General features: G+C 45.1%; 1 protein-coding gene across 2 annotated transcripts; it reads left to right on the forward strand.

The window, feature by feature from the left end:
* The first annotated feature begins 105 nt into the window (after window positions 1-105).
* Window positions 106-15,519, forward strand: bnc1 (basonuclin 1). 2 transcript variants are annotated; one of them, XM_034229121.1, is made up of 5 exons: window positions 106-503; window positions 7,763-7,865; window positions 8,792-9,027; window positions 10,493-12,549; window positions 13,202-15,519. In XM_034229121.1, the coding sequence occupies exons 1-5, from the start codon at window positions 489-491 to the stop codon at window positions 13,968-13,970; spliced, it is 3,180 nt and encodes a 1,059-aa protein (XP_034085012.1). In that variant the 5' UTR covers window positions 106-488; the 3' UTR covers window positions 13,971-15,519. The 2 variants fall into 2 exon arrangements, with proteins under 2 accessions (XP_034085012.1, XP_034085013.1); XM_034229122.1 differs by lacking the exon at window positions 7,763-7,865.
* The last annotated feature ends 9,691 nt before the right edge of the window (window positions 15,520-25,210 follow it).

The raw sequence follows: 25,210 nt of genomic DNA on the forward strand, positions 1-25,210 counted from the left end.
GTGTGTGTGTGTGTGTGGTGTTGTTGTGTGTGCAGGATGGGGAGGGAGCAGGCAGCTCCTGAGGTGAGAATGCCGAGTGGGAGGATCTCATTCCAATCCCCTGTGCCCAGTTTCAACACACACTCTGAACATCTTGAGTAGTTTAGAGCCACGGCAACATTAGAGGAGAGAAAGCAGAGGAGGAGTGTGTGTGTGTGTGAGTGAGAGTAAAAGCACAGTGACTTATCTTTTGTTGTAGTGTTCCGTGTGCGTGTGTGTGTGTGTGTGTGTGTGTTTGTGCGTGTGTGTGTGTGTGTGTGTGTGTGTTTGTGTGTGTGTGTGTGAAGACAGAGTACATGTGTGTGTGTGTGTGTGTTGAAGGAGATGCTGCTGGGTGTGATGGCTCTTTTGCGTTAGTATCTGTGTGGACAGGAGAGTTGGAGCCAGTTGTTTTGTTGGACTCGCGGGGAATGGCAAACTCCACGGTATCCTTGGAAACATCCGCCTAAATGACAATGGCCGAGGTAAGAGAGAGAGCTTTTCACTGCAGCGCTCACCTCCTCACACACACACACACACACACACACACACACACACACACACACACACACACACACACACATCAGCAGGACATGTTCAACAAAGACAAAGTGAAGGAGTTTGGATCAGAGTGACACGCGGGAGGACTTTGCTGAGAGCTAGATGTTTTATATTTGAGGATGAGTGCTTTGTAGTGACGTGAGGAACATGGCTGTGCTGTGCTGTGATTCCAGAGCTGATGGTACAAGTTGTGACACGGTGACTAAAGAGCGGGCAGCTTTGGAAATCTTCCGAGTGCCGAAACTAAGCTTGCGATTAGTTTCAGTATGATGACAAAGAGTTACTTTGTTAACACTTTACTTTTGACAAATACATTTCTTTTTATCATTTCACAAATGTTAAAACAAGCACAAGCTGCTCTTCAAAAACGTTCTCTAAATACAATTGTATGAAAAAGGCTGTTTTTGTTTCCATTAGGAACTGTTGAAAGTGAACATGATTCTACATCTGAGTGCTGTGGCAGCTTTTTGAAGCTCTCTTGAAAGGTTTCAAACTCATTGATTACATTTCTGTAGCTTTGAGTGGCTCTCGTGCTCCAGTCATTGTGACTGTCCTTACATGCCTTCTAAGACATCCACAAACCACTCGTCAACAACGTTGTGTGTGTGTGTGTGTGTGTGTGTGGTGTGTGTGTGTGTGTGTGTGTGTGTGTGTGTGTGTGGTGTGTGTGTGTGTGTGTGTGTGTGTGTGTGTGTGTGTGTGTGTGTGTGTGTGTGTGTGTGTGTGCATCAAGACGAGCTGGAGTCTAATTCATCACAAACATGTAAATATATGTATTGAACTTACAGCTGAGACAAAAACACATTTCAACCGTTTTATGTTTCTGCTAATTAGCTTAAAAGTATATATTTATTTTGCTTATGTTTGTTTTTATTTAACCAGTTTTTAAATATATATCTTGGAGACTTTTCTCGTCATTTATCATCTTAACTATTGAAAGCATAACAAATCAATAGAATATTAAAACTAAATGAAGTGTTATGATAATAAAATGTATCAGATCTTTATTTGTTATAAATGTGGGTGATCTGAATTCATTGTATTAGTTGTTAAATATCAAATAATAAAACATTAAAAAATGAAAATGTAAATACTAAAACAGGATTGTAAAGCAAAGAGAATCTTTAAAATGCACTTAAAATATGATGAAATCCAGCCGTCATGTTGGCATGTGGTGTGTGTTATTCCTCACACAGTTCATGTTCCTCTCACAGGTTGCCTTTTTCGTGTGTGTGTGTGTGTGTGTGTGTGTGTGTGTGTGTGTGTGTGTGTGTGTGTGAGTGTGTGTGTGTGTGTGTGTGTGTGTGTGTGTGTGTGTGTGTGTGTGTCTGTGTGTGTGTGTGTGTGTGTGCGTGCGTGCGTGCGTGCGTGCGTGAGTGTGTGTGTGTGTGTGTGTGTGTGTGTGTGTATATACTGGCCCTCAGTGGCTTTTCTGTGACACACTCATGTCCGTCTCTTTATTCAAGCTGCTCTCTCTCTCTCTTTCTTTACCGTGTTTCCTCATTCTACCTCCAACTCTGGGGCTCTCTGTTCTTCTTTAGTTCTGCATGGCCCCGGGGCACACACACACACACACACACATACACACACACACACACACACACACACACAAGCACACACACACACATGTTTGTAACAGAAAACAACTCATTGGGTCCTGCTTGTCTTAACAGAGTTGCACTTGGCTGTGTGTGCGTATATCGGTGTGTGTGTGTGTGTGTGTGTGTGTGTGTGTGTGTGTGTGTGTGTGTGTGTGTGTGTGTGTGTGTGTGTGTGTGTGTGTGTGTGTGTGTGTGTGTGTGTGCTCCAGCCTTGTACCCCCTTCAGCGTCTCCTCAAGCTGTGATCTGGTCCCGGCATACCCCCTTAACACCCCCAAACTCCACACACACACACACACACACACACACACACACACACACACACACACACACACACACAGCAGCCACCCCTTGCATCTGCCACAAAAAGGCTTGTGAGGATTTGTCAGCCAGATGTGACAAGATTGTCAGGAGGCAGCGAGTGGAGAGGCAGATCTGATATGAATCAGAGCGTAGCTGGGAGCCAAAGTCTCTCACACTCAGTGTACTAACATGTTCCCCTCAGTTACTCCCTCTCCGAGTCAAACACTCCCTGCGAGTTCCTAACGGGGAGCCTCACACACCAGGAAGCCAACTAAACTTTGCTTCGCCTCCTTCTCCCCCCACTTTGTCTTGACTTTTTTTCCTTTAAAGGAGCTTTCCTCATGGATACTCAGGTAACGATCTGCTACCTTTTTGTTTGCTGTAGTGTTGGAACATGTAGTGTGTGTGTGTGTGTGTGTGTGTGTGTGTGTGTGTGTGTGTGTGTGTGTGTGTGTGTGTGTGTGTGTGTGTGTGTGTGTGTGTGTGTGTGTGTGTGTGTGTGTGTGTGTGTGTGTGTGTGTGAGTGTGTGTGTGTGTGCTTTCTTGTGATTGACTGCTGGATGAGTATGAAATAATGAGTTGTTCACGCTGTCGTTGGGCTGTATGGACTCTTAATAGGCTCAAACTCAGCCTGTCACTACTTGCACTCGCTCAGCTCCTCCTGGGGTTGTCTTCACCTTTTCAGGACAATGTGGTGTTAAAGGAGCGCTCGCCTTATTACATTTAAATGTCTTTTTAAAGCTATTACTAACATGGAGTTGTATGAAGCAAACAGTAAAGCTGGATGGCTCTACAGCTGGTGGTTTCTGGATAAAACGAGTCACGCAGAACTCCATGTGTTTGTATCTGGTGTGTTTAAGTGCTTCCTCTCTCTCAACATTAAATCATAATGTGAGCAGGATCGTGTTGCCTGCTGAGCGGCTCATGTATCGTAACCTCACTTTAACTAACACTTGTCATCAATTCACATTTTACTGCCTCGCTGTCACATAGGCAGTGATTTATGCATGGCACTGTTCTTTACTACGGCACTCACCCGCAGAGAGAGTGGCGTGGAGGGGCCGGCCGGGGTCTCCATGCAGCCCAAAGTTTTGGTGCTGAGGTTCTTACGGAGCTGGGGTCTGCGCAGGATATCTGAGTGGTACCAGGAACACCGTCCTCCCACTCCATTCCTCAGGGTTTTCTGCGTGTTCTTGCCCAGATAACATATTTATTTTCTGTGTGAGTGTGTGTGAATGATCCGCTTCTCTTGATCGCTGTGCTGTAGTGTGTTTGTTTTTAAGCAGCCATAAAAACAAATAGTTTTTATCATACTTGTTCTGTCAGTTTCTCAACCTCCTGTTTGAACTGCTATCATATATAAAACCTTTAAGACTTGACATTTTAATGGATAAAAAGTGACTTTCATAAATATTTCATGCAACTTTCAAAGCAGAAACATTTGATGTCATGCTTGTGTTGGTTATGATGAATCTGTTGAAATTGAGGAAATGTCCATTGAACGTTTAATATTCCAAAACTAGTTTTTTCTGATCAGTGAGTGTTAAGCTAATCGATGAATGAACTTTCATAAAGGGTGTTCACTCATTGCTTGATTCAGGCTCAATAAATAATAGTTATGCTTCAATCATTTCAACCTGGAAATCTGAACGTTTTGTAGAAATGATTAAAGCATTAGTAAATCATTTGTTCATCTAAAATCCATGAGTTTTATTTTCTGAACTTTTGGCCTGCATAGGAATCTTATTTATGAATTGTACGTATATGTCATCCTCATCTCACGGCTGTTATACACACGAGTGAGAAAATGTTTTGCAGGGAGGAAAGATTGAGTCCAAAATACAGCCTTGAGTGTGTAACATGTGTGCTGTAAATCTATCAGGAAAACACTCACCTCCCTTAATCCCCTCGTGCCATTATTCTCTTGTGAACTGATTAATGTCCGATAGTAACCCCCCCCCCGTGTGGCAGTCAGTGTGTGCCAGGCTGTGCTAATTGATTAGCTTTGTAATGCATTAGGCCATAAAACCATCCAAACCGTCTTCATCTGAGCGCTGCTCACTGACGTACGGCAGGGTTTATTTTAACAGCCCGAAAGGACCATTTCAGTGTGTGTGTGTGTGTGTGTGTGTGTGTGTGTGTGTGTGTGTGTGTGTGTGTGTGTCTGACAGGTGGGATGATGAAGAACACGCTCCCTTACCAGACAGACCATAGCTTTTTTTTTTATTAAATGTATGCTTTTTTTTAAGTTGATATATATTTATTTTTTTGTATGGTTCAATTATTATTATTATTATTATTATTATTATTATTATTATTATTATTATTATTATTATTATTATTATAATAAATTCCAATCTAATCCATCAATATTTATTAAAGGCAAATTTGCTATTGAAATATTGTGTACGGAAAGGTTTAGCCATGGCACGATCTCTTATCCAAAGCGCCTTATCTGAAACGCACACACACTCTAGGTGCTAACACATACATGTACACAGGGAGAACTCATGTTTCAATTTACAGAAAAAGACAAGATCTATTTTCCTTACAAAATCAAGGTTAGGTTTTTCTCCAGATTATTGAAAATCCGTTTTTTTCCATTAGTCCTCAAATGAAACTCGATCATTCTAAGGCTTTCTGAGTCCATCTCGACAACAGCAGATAGAGCATCTGTATTCTCTGTTTCAAAAGGAGGAGGGCTGTTCTGCCCCGGGTCCTGCCTTTCAGGCTTAACGCAAGTTTCCCACTTCCATAGTTTCTACCAATTCATATGATATATTGTGCTCACAGTGGAAAAGAGGCAACATTTGTTATAGTTCAAAATGGAATTATGCAGAATAAAAAATACTTACAAAGCATTTGAACAAAAAAGGTTGGATAACGATTATTGCCAAAAGCATATTTTTATGTTTTACATGAAGGACCCCTGATTTAAATGTCCTTCTAAAAAAAAAAATGTATTTAAATAATTTATTCAACTACATGTAGGACAGAAATGCTCATTGAGGCGGCATGTGCAATGTATTCAGGGTGTGTGTATAGGTGGTTGGTTGGTGTTTCATTACACTGATGTAAAGGGAAACACTGACCCGGACATCATTCTGTGCAATTAGCCTCTCATCGTCGACTTCAGAGAGGCACCGAACAGCTGGGTCTCACTGGTGACACCAGAAAGGAAAAGCAAGGGTCACCAAAAGTCACTGTTTTAGTCTTCTTCTTCTTCTTCTTCTTCTTCTTCTTCTTCTTCTTCTTCTTCTTCTTCTTCTTCTTCTTCTTCTTCTTCTTCTTCTTCTTCTTCTTCTTCTTCTTCTTCTTCTTCTTCTTCTTCTTCTTCTTCTTCTTCTTCTTCTTCTTCTTCTTCTTCTTCTTCTTTAGAACTCATGATATGACTCTCTAATTGAGATAAACGACCTGGAGCACACTGTGCGATGGAATGTGTGTGTGGTGTGTGTGTGTGTGTGTGTGGTGTGTGTGTGTGTGTGTGTGTGTGTGTGTGTGTGTGTGTGTGTGTGTGTGTGTGTGTGAGCGTGTGTTACAGGCTGGTGAGCAGGCAGGGGGAACCTGATTGAGATGTATATTAGGGGGGGCAGCAGCAGGAGGTGTGTATGCCCCCACAGTGGGATGGGATTAGCCTAATTGGGCCGTGTTGGTTCTTGGTGCTCTGTAATGATGGGATTATGTCCCTGAGAGATGAGCAAAGGGCTTTTTGCACCTCACCACTGTCTGGGCCAGATAAAGAGAAAAGCAGAGCCAGCGGATGTCATGGGACCGAAGGCCGGAGCCACGCTGAGTTTCAGGGCCAGGTAGCTGCCGCCACCTTCATAGGGTCAGTGTATGCGCCTAATGATGAGAGGTTAGGGTAAGGGGAAATAACATGGTCTCCAATCTGAAGGACGAGTCCAGCCCGGAGCGGCTGACTAAAGGAGGGGGGGGGGAGCAGCGAGGAGCTCAGCATGCCGCTCATGTAGACTCAAACCCCGCTGATCATGCATTATAGATGCAGAGGAGAGAGGTGGCAGAGCTCTTCAGCATGTAGCGCTAACATCACAGCTTTGATCAGAAATCTGATGATGCTTTTCCCTCAGTTCCTGGTGGGTCAATCTTTTCTTTTCTTGGTCTAAGGCAGTGGGAAGCGATTTTTAGTGTGAGTCTTCTCCGGGTCGCTGCCAAGTCAGCAGCTACCCAGGAAACTTGACTCATTACTGCCGTCCACTCTCTCCACGAGTCTGTCCACTCAATACATGTTCAGCCTGAAAGATAAAACCCATTAGCAGATGATCTAATGGAGGTAGTACTCTGACCTGTGTGTGTGTGTGTGTGTGTGTGTGTGTGTGTGTGTGTGTGTGTGTGTGTGTGTGTGTGTGTGTGTGTGTGTGTGTGTGTGTGGTGTGTGTGTGTGTGTGTGTGTGTGTGTGTGTGTGTGTGTGGGTGTGTTGTGTGGGTGTGTGTGTGGGTGTGTGCGTGTGTGTGTGTGCCTCAGGCATTGATTGATTGAGATGGTTTAGGTGGTCCAGGTGTGTCCAAGACCTTTAGTTACTGTAGTTAGGACGTGCCCTGCAGTACCACTGACACACACACACACTCACACACACACACACACACACACACACACACACACACACACACACACACACACACACACACACACACACACTGCTCTCACAAGGGAAATGAGTGACACATAAAGATAACGTCAATCGACTTAAGGAAAGTGTGCTGTTTTCTTTTCTATTCCTTCCATGCATGATTGTCATGTGTAGCTTATGAGATGAGTTACGGACACATTTGAACATGCTGCTCAGTCAAAGAGCGACGGGATGACGGGCTATATTCTGTATAGCATTATTATGTTGCATTCCTGGTTATAAACAAATGTTATCAAATATTATACAATTGGAATGATACAAAATATAAAAAGTATTTGTCCGAACGGAACTCTAGCGTCTACGCTTTGCTCGAGACCTCAAGGTTTCCAGCAATAGCTAATACGTCTGGATGAATTTGGCCCACTGTGAACACATCCAGAAGATTTCCCTCTTATGAGCTGCTGCTGCTGAAACACAATTGGGTGTCTTGGGGTTTGAATCATTTGGTAATCCACTGCTGCTGAATATTTGTTTTAGACGAATGCAAATGTTATTTTTACACGAGAAACACGGGGTATTTTAAAGATGATAATCAAGTCCTGAGGAGGTCAGCAATTCCAAATGTATCGCGTACTATCTTGTTTTGAAAAAACAATCGTCATCAAAAGGCCAAATTGTGTGTTTTTCACAGGCTATCTGCTGCACTCTGGTGAACTGTAACTGTGACAGCTTCAAGCCGGGGAAGCTGAAGAGGAGGCAGTGTGAAAACTGCAAGCATGGCTGGGTAGCACATGGTGAGAGCACAATGCTAACACTTTAATGAGGCTTTATTTCAGAAAACCATAATTATAGTTAAAGATTCATTTGTACCCATTCCACTGAGAACAGTGCCTTCCAAATGAAAAAGCAACCTTTCTTTAGAAAAACGGAATTCCCATTAAACAGAAACACGTCACATTTTCTACGACTTTCCAAATGTAGTGTTTCCTTCCTGTAAGCACGAGAAGTGCATTCCCCTTTCTAGAGTTGTGGTGAGACATAAATGTTTCATCTGAAAATCTAAGAAAAACAAATGCACAATATCTGCGTGCAAAGACACGTATTTTAGAGAACCACCACGGTTTAAAATGTGCCGTTATAACTGCTGGTGTGTATTATATCATATTAAAATAGGCTTATTAGGTCTCTCGGCAACAGCTTCTATCTCATTGTTCTAAATTATGATTATCTTTATTTTTCTAACTACCTTCTAAAAACCTGAATGTCTTAAAATACTGAATCATGGACTTGTTTCTCCATACACTCAGACTCAAATGATCTTCTCTATTTTTCGTTTGCACTTAGGCAATACACCTGCATTTATAGTAGATATAATGATTGTTTGTGTTAAAAAAAGAGTTCATCTATTGATATAGAATGTGCCTGTAGAAAAAGTATTACACATTGTTTTTTATTTTAAATAATGTTATTATATTATTTCAACAATTTTGAGAGATATGATTTAATGCCATCTCTTACCTGCCAGCTTTTCAGCACACAACAAAACAGAGTTCTTTCTATTAAAGGAATTTGAGTTTTGCAAACAAACCATGACAATGGTGAAATATAGATTTCTCCATATACCGCTTCTTTTTACATGTGTTACTGTTGTTTCTCTTCACTCAGGTCCAGTGTAGTTTCACAAAATCTAATCCAGTCAATCTGATGTGATTTATTCCAGCCCTGAGTAAACTGAAGGTGCACCACATATACCAGAGCAGCCAGGTGGAGATCGTGCACTCCAACGTGGTGTTCGATATCTGCAGCCTGATGCTGTACGGCACCCAGGCCATCCCGATCCGTCTCAAGATCCTCCTGGACCGCCTGTTCTCCGTCCTCAAGCAGGAGGAGGTCGTCCAGATCCTCAATGCGCTGGACTGGACGCTGCAGGACTACATACGAGGATACGTGCTCCAGGTGGGATTTGTTTGGTGTCTGTGTGGTTTTGTAAAAAAAGCATTATGCCAGTATGGCTTTCTGAACAATCGTGACTTTTTGAAGCAAAAAGCGTCTGGGTGGCCCGACCGCTGTGCAGAGAAGAGAACCAAAGCTCTGTTTGCCAGCTGTGTCTGTAATGCAGCTGAAGATGCTGCTAAAACATGCTGAGACCCAGGGAGACTGAAAATCACTAATAGTTCTTTTCACATTTTTGTTTGTGTGCATGGATTTTGATATACACCATGTGGCCTGTTCGTGGACTGCAGAGGCTGCTTCCCCATGCCTCCGTACACCCGTCCTCATATTATGTTGTGAGATTATTTTCAGGCAGGAAGCTTCTAAAAACAGCCGAGACACTGACATGTAACTCTTACATTTAGTGAGCCAGAGTATGTTAAGAAAGAGACAGAGAGAATTTCTGAGGAGGACAAGGGAGGGTCAGGCAACATGATGACAGGGGAGAGAGCCATGAACTCTCCTGGTAGCCTGCTGATGCGGCCGGCTTGTTGCCGTGGTACCGCCAGCTCGGGGAGGTCTCCGAACTGTGCTGGGTAGATTTGTAAATATTATGTCTTTTGCTTCAGATTTCCTCTAAAGCCGGAGCCAAGCCGGAGCCAAGCCGGCCCCGGCTGCAGGCTCTCTGTCAGAGCAGGCTCTCACTTCGATTAGTACATCATCAAGTATTCAAGATGGGCTGCGTTTAATTCATGATAGCTCATCTAATGGCAAACGTAGAGTCAGAATCCTCGACAGGCGCCCAATGAATGCTCTGTGATGAAATATTAATCACAGTTACGGCACTAGGCCGCTCTTCACTTTCAAAGACACCCGAACTCACATGTGATTACTGCTGGGCTGAGCGAGAGCCGGCCTCTGATCACGCCTCCCTGACTCGTGTGTTGTTACATGTGTGTGTGTGTGGTACGTTGGTGCGTGTATTTGTTTGTGCATGCCTTTGGGAGTGTGTTTATAAGTATACATGTCTGATAGTATGTTCTTGGCAGGATGTGTGTGTGTGTGTGTGTATACGTGTGTGTGTGTGTGTGTGTGTGTGTGTATACGTGCGTGTGTGTGCGTGTGCGTGCGTGTGTGTGCGTGTGTGTGTGTGTGTGTGTGTGATGCAGAGTGAGTCAATCTTCTTGATTTAAATGAAGAGAAATGACCTGTAAGATGAAACAGTGTGTGTGTGTAATGAGGGTTCTCAGGGTTCTGCCCTGCCGCATGTATTAACACTCCATACGAGTCCTCTATTTAGCTGCCCTGCCACTCGGCTGTACAGGGTGTGTCGTCTACCCACTGTGCGAATATGTATGAGCAACCCAACAGACATTTATAATGCTAATGATCAAATTGCTCTCTTTTCTTCATTTCGCCTCCTTCTCGATCTACTTCATACCTCCTTCCTCTCCTGTACTGTACGCTCTGCCCTTCCTCCCGGCTGCAGGATGTAGCAGGGAAGGTGCTGGACCGCTGGGCCATCATGACGTTCGAGGAGGAGATCGCCACACTGCAGCAGTTCCTGCGTTTTGGCGAGACCAAGTCCATTGTGGAGCTGATGGCTCTGCAGGATAAGGAGGGCCAGGCCGTGTTGGTACCCAGCACCCGCACCAACTCAGATATCCGCACTTTCATCGAGCGCCACACCCCACGCACTGCTGCCAACCTCGCCACATCCAAAGCGGATAAGCTGAGCAGCAACAGCATGCACCACTTTGAAAACTTTGTCAACAGCATGGCCTTCATGCTGCCCTTCCAGCTGTTAGGATCTGTTCCCGCTCCGTTTCTGGGCTCACCCACAGGGGCACAGCCGCACCAGCAGCAACAGCAGCCAGGCCGAGGGTCGATGGAGCAGAGTCAGAGACAAGATGATCCAGGTCGGGACGGTCTAGGGAGGGACAACCCACTCCCTCTTCTACACCCTTCAGAGAGCAGCCTGCTCGGTTCCACCGCTGGCTCATTCAACGCTGATCTGGATCGAAGTGTAGACCAACACATGGAGGGGCTCTCCACCACTACAAAGATTGAGGCAGAGGATTTCTCAACTAGTGACAACTACTCAGACGGACCCTCCACACCATGCACGCCCTCCATGAGCTCTGATGTAACCCAGATGTCGCCCGAGGGCAAGCTGCGCTGCATGGACAGGAATGGGGCTAGCAGTGGAGCGGGGTCAGGAGGGGGAGGATGCTCTCTGAAGAAAGGTCGAGTGTATTGCAACGCCTGTGAGAAGACGTTCTACGACAAAGGCACACTAAAAATCCACTACAACGCAGTGCACCTGAAGATTAAGCACAAGTGTACCATTGATGGCTGCAACATGGTGTTCAGCTCCCTACGCAGTCGCAACCGCCATAGTGCCAACCCAAATCCACGACTGCACATGCCTATGAACCGTAACAACCGGGACAAAGACATACGGGGCAGCATGTCCGGTGATGAGAGCTCTCAAGGAGAGAATAGGCATGAATATGGAACCCCCATCCCGGTTTGCTCTGCAGAAAGCCATAAATCAGTGCCCAGCTACATGGTGAGCCATGTGGACGCTGGTTCTAAACTCCACAGCAGCTCGTTCCCCAGCATGGGCCAGAGTGGCATACTCTTCCCCAACTTAAAAACAGTACAGCCAGTCCTTCCTTTCTACCGCAGCCTGGTCACCCCGGCAGAGCTTGCCAACACCCCAGGAACACTGCCTTCCCTTCCTCTGTTCTCCTCTTCTGTACCCATGAAACCTATCTCAGTCCAAGAATCCTGCATAACAGACCCCATACCAAAGAAAAAGTCTAGGAAGTCAAGTATGCCAATAAAGATAGAGAAGGAGTTGGTGGAACGAGATGAGCAAATGGATAAGGCGAGCAGCTCCGAGGACGAGGCTCCGTCACAAAGCACGGAGAAACAAGAGTGTGACGAAAGTCAAGAAGAAGGTCACATGTGCACAACACAAGCTGGGAAGGAGAGAGAGGGGTGTGGGGTTTACATTGGTGAAGAGAAGGAAAGGGAGGGCACCAAGCATCTTCTGGACCAAACTTTAGGGAGAGAAATGACTGTGAGGGAGGACAAAGGTGATCGGACAAGGCAAGCTAAGACCGGAGCCATCACCTGTGCACCCTCCCCCTCTGAACATAAACTGATGGAGGATCAGTGTGACAACGACCTACACCGTCAGGAACCCAATGGCAATGAACAAATTGAGAATGGGGACCAAGTCAACTCAGAGCTGAAATGGGATGAGGGTGAGCACAGGCTGAGCAATGGAGGCGCTCTCCAGCTCTTAGACCACGAGAAGGGAGAATCCGACGGCTGTGTCGACGACTACGGTGACTCACGTTTCTCTCACCTCAACCACAACGCTGATCTGCCACACAACTGTGAGATCTGCAGGAAGACCTTCAAGAACCCCTACTCCGTGAAGATGCACTACCAAAATGTCCACCTGAAGGAGATGCACATGTGCACGGTGGACGGCTGCAACGCTGCCTTCCCCTCCCGCAGGAGCAGAGACCGGTGAGAGGCCATGCTTTGTCATTGCTAAAGAGCAGGTTATACATGCGCTTTACATTCTGCTGTTTCCCACCAATCAGAATCAGAAGTCCTTCACTTGTGTTGCAACGAGGAAATGAACGGTATTACAACAGCAAGAGTGCAGATTCATAAAAAAGTAGACTTACATATTATACAAAAAAGTAGGTACACAATAAAACCACAATAAGTAAACCATGGTAAAAATCAAACCAATAGGTAGCAGTATACAGTAGTTGAAGAAATGACCATAAAAACAGCTGATATCTCAACAGGTTTCTGTTTAGCTCATTCAGTTAGCAGTTTCCTTCCTTAGCAGACAGCCTGTGTATCCGCAGCATCAGATCAGTGGTTCTCTAATGTGCAGGCAGGGAGGATGTACTGAAATCAGCTGATCAATGTTCAGTTCAAACTACAGAATGCAGATGACAAATACAACTGTGGTCTCAATCATAATTAGGATGTCCAAAAACAAACATTATGCATTATACATACTTTGTCAGGTTTTCTGCTTTGGCTTATCAAGGTTTACACGCCAGTTATTATGGAACAAAGAATGGATCTTTGTGTGGCATTTGAAGGTTTAATGCAGAAAGTAGATTAACCATGTGGTGATATTTTCTTTTTTCATCTACAGACATAGTGCAAATTTGAATCTTCACAACAAGCTGCTGACCAAAGACTCCTTCAGCCCAGCCAACACCCTGTACCTGCCCTCCTCTCACTGCAGGGACAGAGACTCTGCTGACTTCTACCAGGACCAGCGGGACAGGGACCCGAGCAGCCAGAACTCCGTCATCTTCCGAGGGCACAATCGCATGGGCCTGGTTTTCCCCATGAGCAAAATGTCTACCGCACCAAACAGTGCTGAGGCGTCTCCCATAGGAGAGAGGGCGGAGGGAGGAGGAGTGGAGGAGGGGGCAGTCCTCGACCTGAGCACCTCCTCCTCTGCCCCACCTCGAGGCAGTGCTGGGGCTCCATCTACCTGGGACTCAGATGGTGCCGGTAGTGAGGCAGAGGAAGGGATTGAAGAGGATGAGGAGGCGCTCCCCATGGAGGACAGTGATGAAAGCTGCGATGGGATTGACGTGGGGAGGCCTGGGGGCGAGGAGTTGGCACTGGGGGGAGAGAGAACCCTGGGCTGCGTTGGGGGAGGGCAAGCCGGGCTTCAGGGGGGTGGGGGTGGATCTCCGATAACCTGCCACGTCTGCCAAAAGGTCTACAGCAACAAGGGCACGTTCAGAGCTCATTACAAAACTGTCCATCTGCGGCTGCTGCACAAGTGCAAAGTCCCCGGCTGCGACACGTCCTTCTCCTCGGTGCGGAGCAGGAACCGGCACAGCCAGAACCCAAACCTTCACAGGAACCTGGCTGTGAGCTCAGGGGCCCCCGTGGACCAGGAGTAGGGATCTGAGCTCTAATGCTAACATGACTGATTTCCTTGGTTCTTATTGTCTTTTTATTGTTGTATTGTTGTTGCTGTTGTTGTTGTTGTTGTTGTTGTTGTTGTTGTTGTTGTTTTGGGGCACTTAAAGAAGGCTCACCAATTAGCACTTTTTAAATTCCATACCGTGTCCATCCTGTCATCATTTGGCAAAAAGGAGAGAAAAAGTCCAATAAGGCGAATGCTTTCATTACCAATGGCTTTTTCAGACATTTTACACACAAATGTCAACATATCAAGAATATCAAAGCACATACTCTTCTTAGTGAATTCATTCCGAAGAATCATAAATGCCACCTTAATGAAGCTCAGTCGTTGTTGTAAAGCAGAGCTGATTGATTTGCATTGGTTTGCCTGACAGCCCAGTTTAGACCTCAAAATGTGTTTGTATGAACTGAATCTGTCCACGTGTTGAGCCGTGAAACTGTTTCATGCTAATTATTTGTCTGGTGTTTTTGTCGTCAGATGTTCACACTGCCCTGAGGGTGTGCATAATGTATTGATGGACGGCAGTAATGAACTAGATTTGAGTCATTTCTTTCATTTGGACAATGGTCTACAAAAATAGTCTTTGTTGAAAAGCTATCGTGTTGTGAGCTTGACAAATAAGTTATTCAATGGTGTTCAATATGATCTGTCTTTACTGTTCTGGTTGTTGCATAATGCTAATGTTGACCAAAGATTTTTTCAGTCCACAGGTGAGTATAGAAAGCCCTTCATCATGTGTGAGGGCTATGCAGTATTAAAGGCCCACCCAGGCTTCTCTCATCTACTTGGTGATTAACAGCAGTATTCAGGGGAGGGCTCTGTTGTACAATCCAATCAAATTCACCAAAACAAAAGACAAAGATGGCTTCTGACTGATGGAGGTGAAAAAGATCTTGACTTTGGTGTTATTGTAGAGAAGTGTGCTCATGGGACTAGACTTGATAAAGGCATTGCTCTTGTACTGTTGTGTGGTGTCTTGCAGTGTCCTGACTGACTGGACGATCTACAGGAATATATGCTGTGTCTGGAGGCTCGAAGCATGTACTGTGAATGAGTCAAACACTGAGAAATAAGAAGAAGAAATGCAATTTATAATAATGGCCCCACATGAGAGCACCCCTTAAAAAACAACTGGTAAACAAAATGTTTATTGTACTGTATATTCTGTGAATAGAGTAATTTGTTATCTGAAAGAAACCAAAAAAGATACCTTATAAAATAGGCTTATTTCACCACTAACATGTTTTTCTTTCTTTCTTTTTTATCAAAAAGAATGAACAAGAAAATGGTGTTGTATATGTTTAATTATTTCACCATGGTCTACTGTTCTGGTTTTGCTCTGCATTCTGCATATGTGTTCAGTTTGAATAGAATCGCAGTGGGCCACATTTAAGATCCCATTTCTGTGTTGTATGGATGTGTTCAAAAAAAGAGCAAAACCAATATGTTGATAGGTGTTCATGTTTCCTTTGATTTCATGTTAAAATATTCATTCCAATTCAATAAAAGCCATATCTTTGCAAGCCTCATTTCATTCAATGTTCTATCCATTAAACAAATACAAATCAGCACATTAGTTGTATCTTTGTGACTGAAATGTGTTTTTCTGTAATGTTAGCCAAGTTCCGCAGAAATGTGCAAATTGCGTATAGATACATATGAAAGGTTTTAGTAGACCATTGCAAACAAAGACATCAGCAGGTTGGTAGGCGCTCCTCTGCAGCGGTGTCATCTGATCCGACTCCCCTGAGATCTTGTAATACTCCGTGTTAGGCGGAGCAACACTGATGAGCCTCTGAAAGACACGAGGCCACGGGGCTGCTGGGAGGATAACATACAGGCTCCACTGCAGAACAGATATTTATAACAACGATTCTTTGAAATAAATATCATATTTTCTCAATGAACCTATTGCAGCACCTCAACCATCATAAACATTCAATCTTAGCTGTGCTATGTCTCACAGATTGCTGATATCCAGTTGAACGGAATTGAATGAAGTTTCCTGCAACACATCTCCTTCTGGAAAACGTGTCCTGACTCTTGAAGTGAATTTGTATTTAAATGATGTTCTTCTGAAGAAAACTGGCTACTGTGCACGGGTTGGCAGGGGTTAGTAAGAAAAGATGCTTTTATGTCATTTGGGGGAATTGACTCTGAAGTCATGAGCAAACCTGCTTTGAAAAATGGTTTGTGTCAATCATGGCTCATTGTCTTAGTTTAAATTGAGCGACTTGCCTTGTTTCAACTCCTTCAAAACACAATGACGGATTCACAAACTCAGAACAATACTTTCCCAGATTAAAATAACCAAAAAATAAAGATTTAATAGGAGGCCTAAAAGGGTCATTCAGCAGGACTCAGAGGTTATCTTGCCATCTAGCCTTGTTGCCCGGGGGGGGGGGGGGGGTCGGTCCACAGAATAACTGCGTTCAGGTAAACCTCAGTTTGAACCCTTCACTGCTCTCTGATAGGGAAAGCAAACAGAACAGTCTCATTGTGCCGGAGACACAGACACAAGCATGTGGTTTTCCTGTCAACAACACACACACACACACACACACACACACACACACACACACACACACACACACACACACACACACACACACACACACACACACACACACACACACACACACACACACACACACACACACACACACACACACAGTGTTACCGCGCTGAAACACTTCCACCTGCCAAAGGATGTTTTGTTGTAGCTTAATACTTGGTAAATAGTTTATTGATTGTATTTTGATTTTGCAATCCTTTCCTTTGGCACATCAAATGGAAGAGCAACTGAGATCGTAGTCACATTCAGCAGTCATTTCAATTTGCATTCCAGCAAAATGGCATACTCTACACTCACAGAAAAAGCTCTTACAGTTACTGAAGAGGTGAATTAATCGCTGTAATCCTGCTGTGCAAAGTTAAAGGGCACGGATGGAAATGGACCAGGGACAGTGGAAGTATCGTTGGGCTCTCTTTTAAAGAGCGAGGAGGACAAATCTGTTATGCAACGGGCCTAAGTATTGCACTATTACAGAGGGCTGAAAGCCTTGCATAACTCAACAACTCAACCCACCCATCACATCTACTGTACATTAGTGGGCCTGCAGAGCTGTTCCTCATCACTTCGGAGCTGAAAAACCCCGTTTCTGACAAGTGGCCCCCATCTTTTTTCTCTGGCACGTTGCAGAAATCTAGTAGCACTCAGAGATGGCACAGCGGTTATTTCCGTCCCTCCTGTGTGCTGTATGTAGGCGACAACATGCAGCACAGAACTTGGTTGATCTGTAGAGGTGGAGCACTTGCTCAGCTTCCTCCACAGAGCTGTATCCAGAACAACCTGCATCTTTATGGCTATTTTTAAGAAGCTGTGTATCATTTTCAGAAAGTGTTCAGTGGTAAATATGGAACATATTGAAACTGAGGCTGAGCCATCACACTGGAACATAGGGAGCTAACTTACAGGCTCTCCACAGAATTCACTGAAAGTGTTACACAGATAAACTGTACAACATGTATATATATAGCTGATAGAGGGGCACGATGAACAAAATGATGTTCTATGCTGAACATCTTTAGACCATCCCTCACAAACTTGTTTGGACCACATTTTAGGTAGGGTTAAATGAATCAAGAATGAATAAAAACATGTTGCCTTGGAAAAAGGGGAACATTTAGATAATACGATGTTCATACAAACACAACATGAACATATCTTCACCTCATATTATTGTGCTAGCAAACTATTAATTATTTACACATCCTGCACACATGGAGTCATGTTTCTCTCTCCTTTGGTCTGTGTAGGCCTCCACCAACTCCTGAGAAAGATATATTGCACTTCAGCTGCTAAATGTTTAACAATGTTCACCAGCTACTCACTACTTGGCGCGGAGTGTTGCCAGATCTCAGCTTCTGTGCAGTATTATGTATCATGACTGTTTACAATGGTGAATATAGGAAAGAGTTGAACATTAATAAATGATCCTTCTTACCAGTGTCACGCTGTTTAGTGTTATGTAAGCCATTCATCTTACACCAGAAAATGGCCATGCTTTCCTTGAAAAATCAGCTGATTTAAAAGTTACATTTTGTGTGAGCCAGCACCTGGGAGGCAGAGAATACGTGCAGGCCACTGTGAGAATCCCAAACAGTGAAACTGAGCCTTCTGAACAACACGGCTCCTGATCCCCCATGTGTTCCAGAGAGAGGGGTCTTTCTGGGGCACTGACACCGGATCCCACCTCTCCATCCTGGGATGTGGATCAGGGCTGGCGGGAGGGTTGGGGGTGGGAGAGAGAATGGATTGTCCACGGGTGCTTGGGAAGCAGAGGAATATGAGGGGGTATTACCGCCCAGCACAGCTTCCAGATGGACAGCAGATGACTTTTATTCTTCCAAATACTGTGCAGGCCAAGGGAGGAGGAGGAGGAGGGAGGAGGAGGAGGAGGAGGAGGAGGAGGAGGAGGAGGAGGAGGAGGAGGAGGAGGAGGAGGAGGAGGAGGAGGAGGAGGAGGAGGAGGAGGAGGAGGAGGAGGAGGAGGAGGAGGAGGAGGAGGAGGGACAGAGGAGACAAGTGAAAGTTTGAGTTTCACTGGTTGTTTTTTTACTGAGTGTATGTGCTCAAAGCCATTTGGGTCCAGGTCCCTATAATTAATCCACCACTATTTTAACTGTGAAGTTTTATGCAATAACGAAAGACAATCAGAACTCCCTTAGATTAAATAAAATCAATAACATTTCCAGTGACTCACAATCCTTGGGATAAGAACCAGAGTTAGGTTAACTGCCAAAAAGGTTTACACCACAAGGAATTAGCTTTTGGTGTATAATGTTGCATACACAAAGAGGAATTAAGGTGCCAAAAGGAGTACATTAAGAACTATTTTTTAAACTTTTATAGAATAAAATATATATATATATATATATATATATTTATACACATGTTACAATAAGGAAATTGCATTTACTCTGAGAATTGAATATGTGCAGTATATCAGAAGTTAAAGTGACAGAGTAATGTAATATACAGCCTAATTGAACTGTGTACAGAGATTAGAATCCAATCATGATCCAGCTTCACCAAAGTTTATATAGCACAGGAGAGGAAGCTGCAGCTGGTCTGACCTCTGACCTCTGACCTCTGACCTCTGACCCCTGCAGCTGGTCTGACCTCTGACCCCTGCTGCTGGTCTGACCTCTGACCCCTGCAGCTGGTCTGACCCCTGACCCCTGCTGCTGGTCTGACCCCTGAGCCCTGCTGCTGGTCTGACCCCTGAGCTCTGCTGCTGTGCATCCCTCCTCTAGGTTCTGATGTGTTCTCCTCTGCGGGCAGGTACTGCCCCCTGGTGGTGTGTAGAGAACCAGTCACAGCAACAGTCCCTGCACCACACCTCAAGAGATATTCATTACATGATGATCCTGGTCATCAACTTTGGAGTGAGGGAATGTCATGTACAAATTGAAGATAGCACTATGTGTCTATGTGTGCAAAATGTCTGCAAAAACATTTAAACACAATTTTGAATGAACAGGTTAGTCAAGAATGCACTGCTATGTTGAAACACATGCACCTGCAGACTGTCCTTATGTTCACTCTTCCATCCTGCCAGGGTTGGGAGGGTTAATTTAAAAATATATTTCGTTACAATTTCTAATTACCTGTAAAAAAAAAATGGTATAGTAAGCAGTAACCTAATCTTAGCATCACAATATTGAAGTAATGTACATTGGTTACTTACTTTTACTTTTGGATGAAATACAATGCAAATAAAAGAGAAAAAAAATAAACGTATCAAGCATTCATAGTTATTTTTGTTTGATAAATCAGGTGTCCACCTGCTGCATTTAGAAAAGGAAGGTGTTTTGAAAATAATGATAGTAGCCTGAATTAAAAACAAACAACATCCTCTGCTTGAGTCCAGCCCATGGATATATAATAAGAACTGGGTTGCGGTCCAATAGTCCATTTAGCTTAGGAACCTTCCTAACGGAGTGAAATGACCCGGAAGTCCCTCAGTGGCAGCCATGATAAGTGTTGTTCGAATTCTCTAGAATGATAGGAAAGGAGGTTTCAAACTTCCTTTATAACCTCCTTTAGCTTAGGAACCACTGGACCTCCCTTGACGAAAGGAGAGGAGAAAATGCTGCCCCACAATGCCTTGCGGTCACAGCATTTGGCGTCACACAACAGTCGGCCGTTCACGGAAACAACCGATTATGACGGAGAAATGATATCATGAAAGTTACGGTGCTTATTAAGCATTTTAAAACGTGTGTGTAAGTTGCCAAAGTGCTTTGTTCTGAACGTTCATCAGTATTATAATCAAAAAGAGAAATATGAACGTTAGTTTTTACTGAAATGATCAAATAAAGTCAACATTTTACAGTCTTTACTGAGCTGTGTGGAGTTTGTTCAACTTTTAAAAGATGTTTGAATGGTGATATACACAGTGATAGATGTTAAGGACTAACGTTTATAATAAATACATTTGTATTGATTTTAAGATCTTTTCATAGTTCATACAATCATACGTATTGGGATCATTTGTATTAATGTGGACCGGAGGGAGAGGGTGACGAGCATAAGTTTCACTTTCCTTTTTTATTTCAATTCCAACTTTGGTCATGAAGAATATGTTTCTCTGTTGTCCCCGTTCATAAAGCATAAAGCAACAGCATCAGAGCACGGTGCAGAGTCTCTAGATGAGTTTACAGTAGTCCCTCGTTCTTATTAAACATCCATGTTGTAGTCTAAATGGACTATTGGAATGCAACCCTGTAGTTTCCATAGTTTCCACACAGCAGCAGCAGACGCACATTTATGATGTCCACTGGCGCATCATAAACACGTCGGATAGTGGAAGTGCAGTCGGATTCTCTAAAGTACCGCAGTCTCTTCTCCTAAATCCTTTTGAATTATCCTATTGTAGTGCCGAGAGAAGGGAGTCGGAGGCGGTACATCGAAGGTGCAAAGTAGGTTTTATTGAGTAGAAGAAAACCACATGTTGCTGGCTTGAAGCCCGGGAAGCAAAGAGGAAGATGCAAGGAGGGCACCCAATAAGTACAGTCAACAACATATATGTCCGTGCGGAAACAATACCACCAACCTGTAGTTCCATGAGTGAATTATGTTAACTAGTTAATTAGTGATCACTACACAAGCCCCCCCAGAATTCAACCATAGACACAATCTTCGCGTCCGGGAGAAAGCACCACAGGGGCCGAGGAGGGTGGTACCGCAGGCGAGGGCCAGGCCACGGAACGGGGTAGGGGCCATAACGAGGGCGAGGGCATCCCCACCGGGGGGTGGGGGGCGGGCCAAGGAACGGGCCGTCGTAAGGGGGCAGGCGAACGAAGAAAACATCTGCCAGCCGCAGAAAGCTGGGTCGCTGTGCTGCGACGTGGGGACGGGCGTGAACGTCCCGGTGGTCCCCAGCAGGGAGGAGCGCAGCCCGGCCGTAGGCGAGCACGCAGCGGCGGCGGGCACGAAGTCCTCGGGAGGAATGAGCGGTATCCCCGGGAGGCAGGAGCCGTGGACAGGGGAGAGGCCAAACAGGGTCCAGAAGTGCGCCACCCATGCGTCGATGACAGCGTGGGCGACGTCCGAAGGCGCCGTCGAGGCGAACCGTGAGCCGCGGTTAGAGGAGAGGCCAGGCAGGGTCCAGAAGTGCGCCACCCACGGGCCGATGAAGGCGTGGGCGACGTCCGAAGCTGTTGCCGAGGCGAGGGAAGAGGCCAGACAGGGTCACGAAGCGCGGCACCCATGGGCCGATGAAAACGTGGGCGACGTCCGAAACCGCAGTCGAGGTGGTGAAAAAGCGAGTGTCCACACAAGGTCGACCGTCTAATCGAAACTCCTCTCAGGCACTGGAAAAAGCTCAAAAGGGTTGTCCTGTCCACGATCAAAAACAGATGGGCGAAATTGTGAGAGGATCCACATGAGGTCAACCAGGCTTGGTCGAACCTCCTCTCCGGCACCACTAAAAAGGGTTAACAGTCAGATGTTAACATATGGAAGCAGTCAGCCGTTAGCTGCTAGCCGTTAGCCATCAGTCGTGGTTAGCTGTTAGCCGTTAGCTGTTAGCCGTTGACGACGTCCGTTAGCTGCAAGCCGGTAGCCGTTATTCGATGTCGTCGGCCCCGGAGTCTCTGCTAGGCGGCGTGCCTCTGCCAGGGAAGGTGCCGCTGCGTGTAGGGGCCAGCACCTCAGGGGTAAATCGCCGGGTGGCCTAGCTTCTTCGGCTAGAGCGCGGGACTACACACTAGCCGTGTTAGCGAGTGCAGTCTGGACATGCAGCCGCATGTCCCGAAGAAACAGTCCCATGAAAAAGAAGTCAGGCTCTTCCGTACCTAGCAGGTCGTGTATCGTCTCCAGGCTTGCTGTCTCCCAGTGCCGAAACGATGTGGGAATGGCGAGCGACGTCCTCAGCCATTCCGCGGAGGGCGCACCGAGCCTCAGTCCGTGTGCACGAGGCAGCCACAGACGTCTCCAAAAATCTCCGGCAGTTTGCGAAAAACTGCGTTTCTAGCCATGTTCGGTCCAGTCTCGGAAACTTCTGCGAGACTTATGTCAGGGTCACCAGTGTAGTGCCGAGAGAAGGGAGTCGGAGGCGGTGCATCGAAGGTGCAAAGTAGGTTTTATTGAGCAGCAGAAAACCACATGTTGCTGGCTTGAAGCCCGGGAAGCAAAGAGGAAGATGCAAGGAGGGCAACCAATAAGTACAGTCAACAACATATATGTCCGTGCGGAAACAATACCACCAACCTGTAGTTCCATGAGTGAATTATGTTAACTAGTTAATTAATGATCACTACACTATCCACTATCCCTTTACCCTGTGACGTTTCACACAGAGGTCAAGGGATAGACGATAGGGATAGACGTTAGGAGATGATTTTTGGACTATTCGACGACTGCAACCCAGGTTTGCAGTCGTTGAATAGTCCAAAAAAGAACTATTCGACTGCAACCCCGGATACAGCGTGGGAGGTGGAGCCTCATTCATTCTTATGAGAGTTGCTAATTGGCGCATGAAGACAAAATGGCCCAACTTTTGAGAGATGCGCTCATAGAGCATGCGCAACTTTAACCACGTCCCCCAAAAGGCTCGTTCACACCAAGCATGTCAATTTGCGTACACGTAACAGCACCACTGCAAGGCTCCACTAGCACCCCCCCCCAGCGCGTCACAGTTTCGCCGCTGAGAGAAGCCGTTTCTCAAGGGCCCTTTCTCATTTCACTAATTTCCCCTCCTCGACTCCTCGAAGACTCGGTCCTCCGGTAGTGACCCGGAAATGAATTTCAGCACGCCATGTTGAAGGACATCTCATTTCTCTAAATGCACTTCGAGGATCGAGTGTCGAGGAGGCTCTCTGGAGGAGCTATAATCGAGGATACACTGATGGGTCCTCCACGGTCCTCCACGGCTCCTCCGCGGATGCATTTCCGGCAACAGAGATGTTTAAAAGAGTCGTGACGCACGGCCGGACTTATCTCAGCCAATGACAGCTCTGCATGTATCCCCTGGATATTATTTTATTAACTGCTTTCATCGCGATGCGATGTTTACAGAGAGAACAGCTGTGAGGTCCGAAAAGCAGAGCAGTGTGTATAATATATATCACTCAGTATAAGAGGCCTACATTACTCTCTTTATTTGCTTTAGTTAAGTAGATATCTACAAACAAAGAATCGATATTTTTCTAAGACCATTTAGTGCTTCACATAATAAAATACACAACGGCTGTATCCTGATATCATATGCTTTAGGAGCTGTAGGTGTGTGTGGTGTTAGTGTGTGTTGTACAGTGTGCGGTAGGCCTACAGTGTGTAGGTGCGTGTTGTCCAGTGTGTGTCTGTGTGTGTGTGCGTAGATGCGGCGGACAGACAAGTCTCAGTTGGTTTGGTGTCCTCTGCTTACTTTTAATACCTGTAAATAAAACTTTTGGCCCGTAATTTATTTTCCTCATTGTAGCGACCAGAGAGAGGGGGGGGGGATATATCTCTGACAGTGTTACGTTATTATGAGAGTGCTCTCATACTTGTATATTGTATATATTTATATATACAATATATATATACATATATATGTGTGTGTGTGTGTGTGTGTCCACATCTGTAGCCTGTTATTGTCTCATTATACCGCACTGTGAATGAATTCAAAGTAAATATATAAGTCGTCATGAACACAGTTCTGTCCATCAGACTGAGGGCTGCTGTGCCTCCTGTCATCATTAATGGACGTCTCTTTAAAATTACCGCTCAGAGGAGAGGAGTTCTCATTTCTCTAACCGCCTGCTGCTTCAACTCCTCTCTCCTCGGTTCTCCTCCTCGACTCCTCCGCTCGCATCTCCTGTGGCCGGGACTACGACACGAGGATAGGAGTCGAGGAGGGGAGTTAAGAGAAATGAGAAAGGGCCAATGTCGAGTACACATGCTGCAGAGCCACTATTTCAAGTAAACCACGTCATAGAGTGGCACAGAATGCTGGGCATTTAACATACATTTAAACAGTCCTTCGGCGCCACTCGATTACGTAGTATACTTGAAATAGTGGCTCTGCAGCAGGTTTACTCGACATTGAGAAACGGCCAGAGTGTGTGTGTGTGTGTGAGGAGCTCCACGGATTGGTCCATTTAGACCAATGGGTCCATTTGGGTATGGTCACATCACTGTACCCAGGAAGAAAAAGAGAAATGTCCAACGAGGCGTTCTGGGGCAGCATACACAGGTCTTTTCTGTGTTAGAGATTTACTCACTACAGGGTGTACTTTGAGGGTTTGTGACTCTGCAGACCGTTCACATGCAGAAAAAGCGACATAACACACAAGGGGACGGGTAATAACCGGAAAAGGGATGGGACCATGGGACCTTTAACATAACGTTACGCAGAATTGTTTTTTTCTAAATAGGAAGGGAAAGAAAATCAGTCTTTGTTCTGCAGTAGAACATATGTTTATAGGCCTACTACTGCAATTAAATCTGGCAAATTAGTTTTATTCTCACCACAAATAAGCAGAGGTGGTAAGTCTACACAGGTGTATTTAAGTAGCTACAATTTTGAGGTACTTCAACTTGTACTTTACTTGAGCATGTTCATTTTATGCTACTAAATTGTGTACTTCTACTCCACTACAGTTCAGAGGTAAATGGTGTACTTTTCCTCCACTACATGTATTTAATCCCTTTAGTTACTTCAC

This window comes from Gymnodraco acuticeps, unplaced genomic scaffold (genome assembly GCF_902827175.1).
Source record: "Gymnodraco acuticeps unplaced genomic scaffold, fGymAcu1.1, whole genome shotgun sequence".
NCBI lineage: Eukaryota > Metazoa > Chordata > Actinopteri > Perciformes > Bathydraconidae > Gymnodraco > Gymnodraco acuticeps.

Bases quoted from the DNA above. Each gene is read 5' to 3' on its own strand.
- bnc1 (XM_034229121.1), top strand. The intron at 7,866-8,791 runs GTGAGAGCACAA...GATTTATTCCAG, and splicing joins GCATGGCTGGGTAGCACATG to CCCTGAGTAAACTGAAGGTG. The intron at 9,028-10,492 runs GTGGGATTTGTT...TCCCGGCTGCAG, and splicing joins TACGAGGATACGTGCTCCAG to GATGTAGCAGGGAAGGTGCT.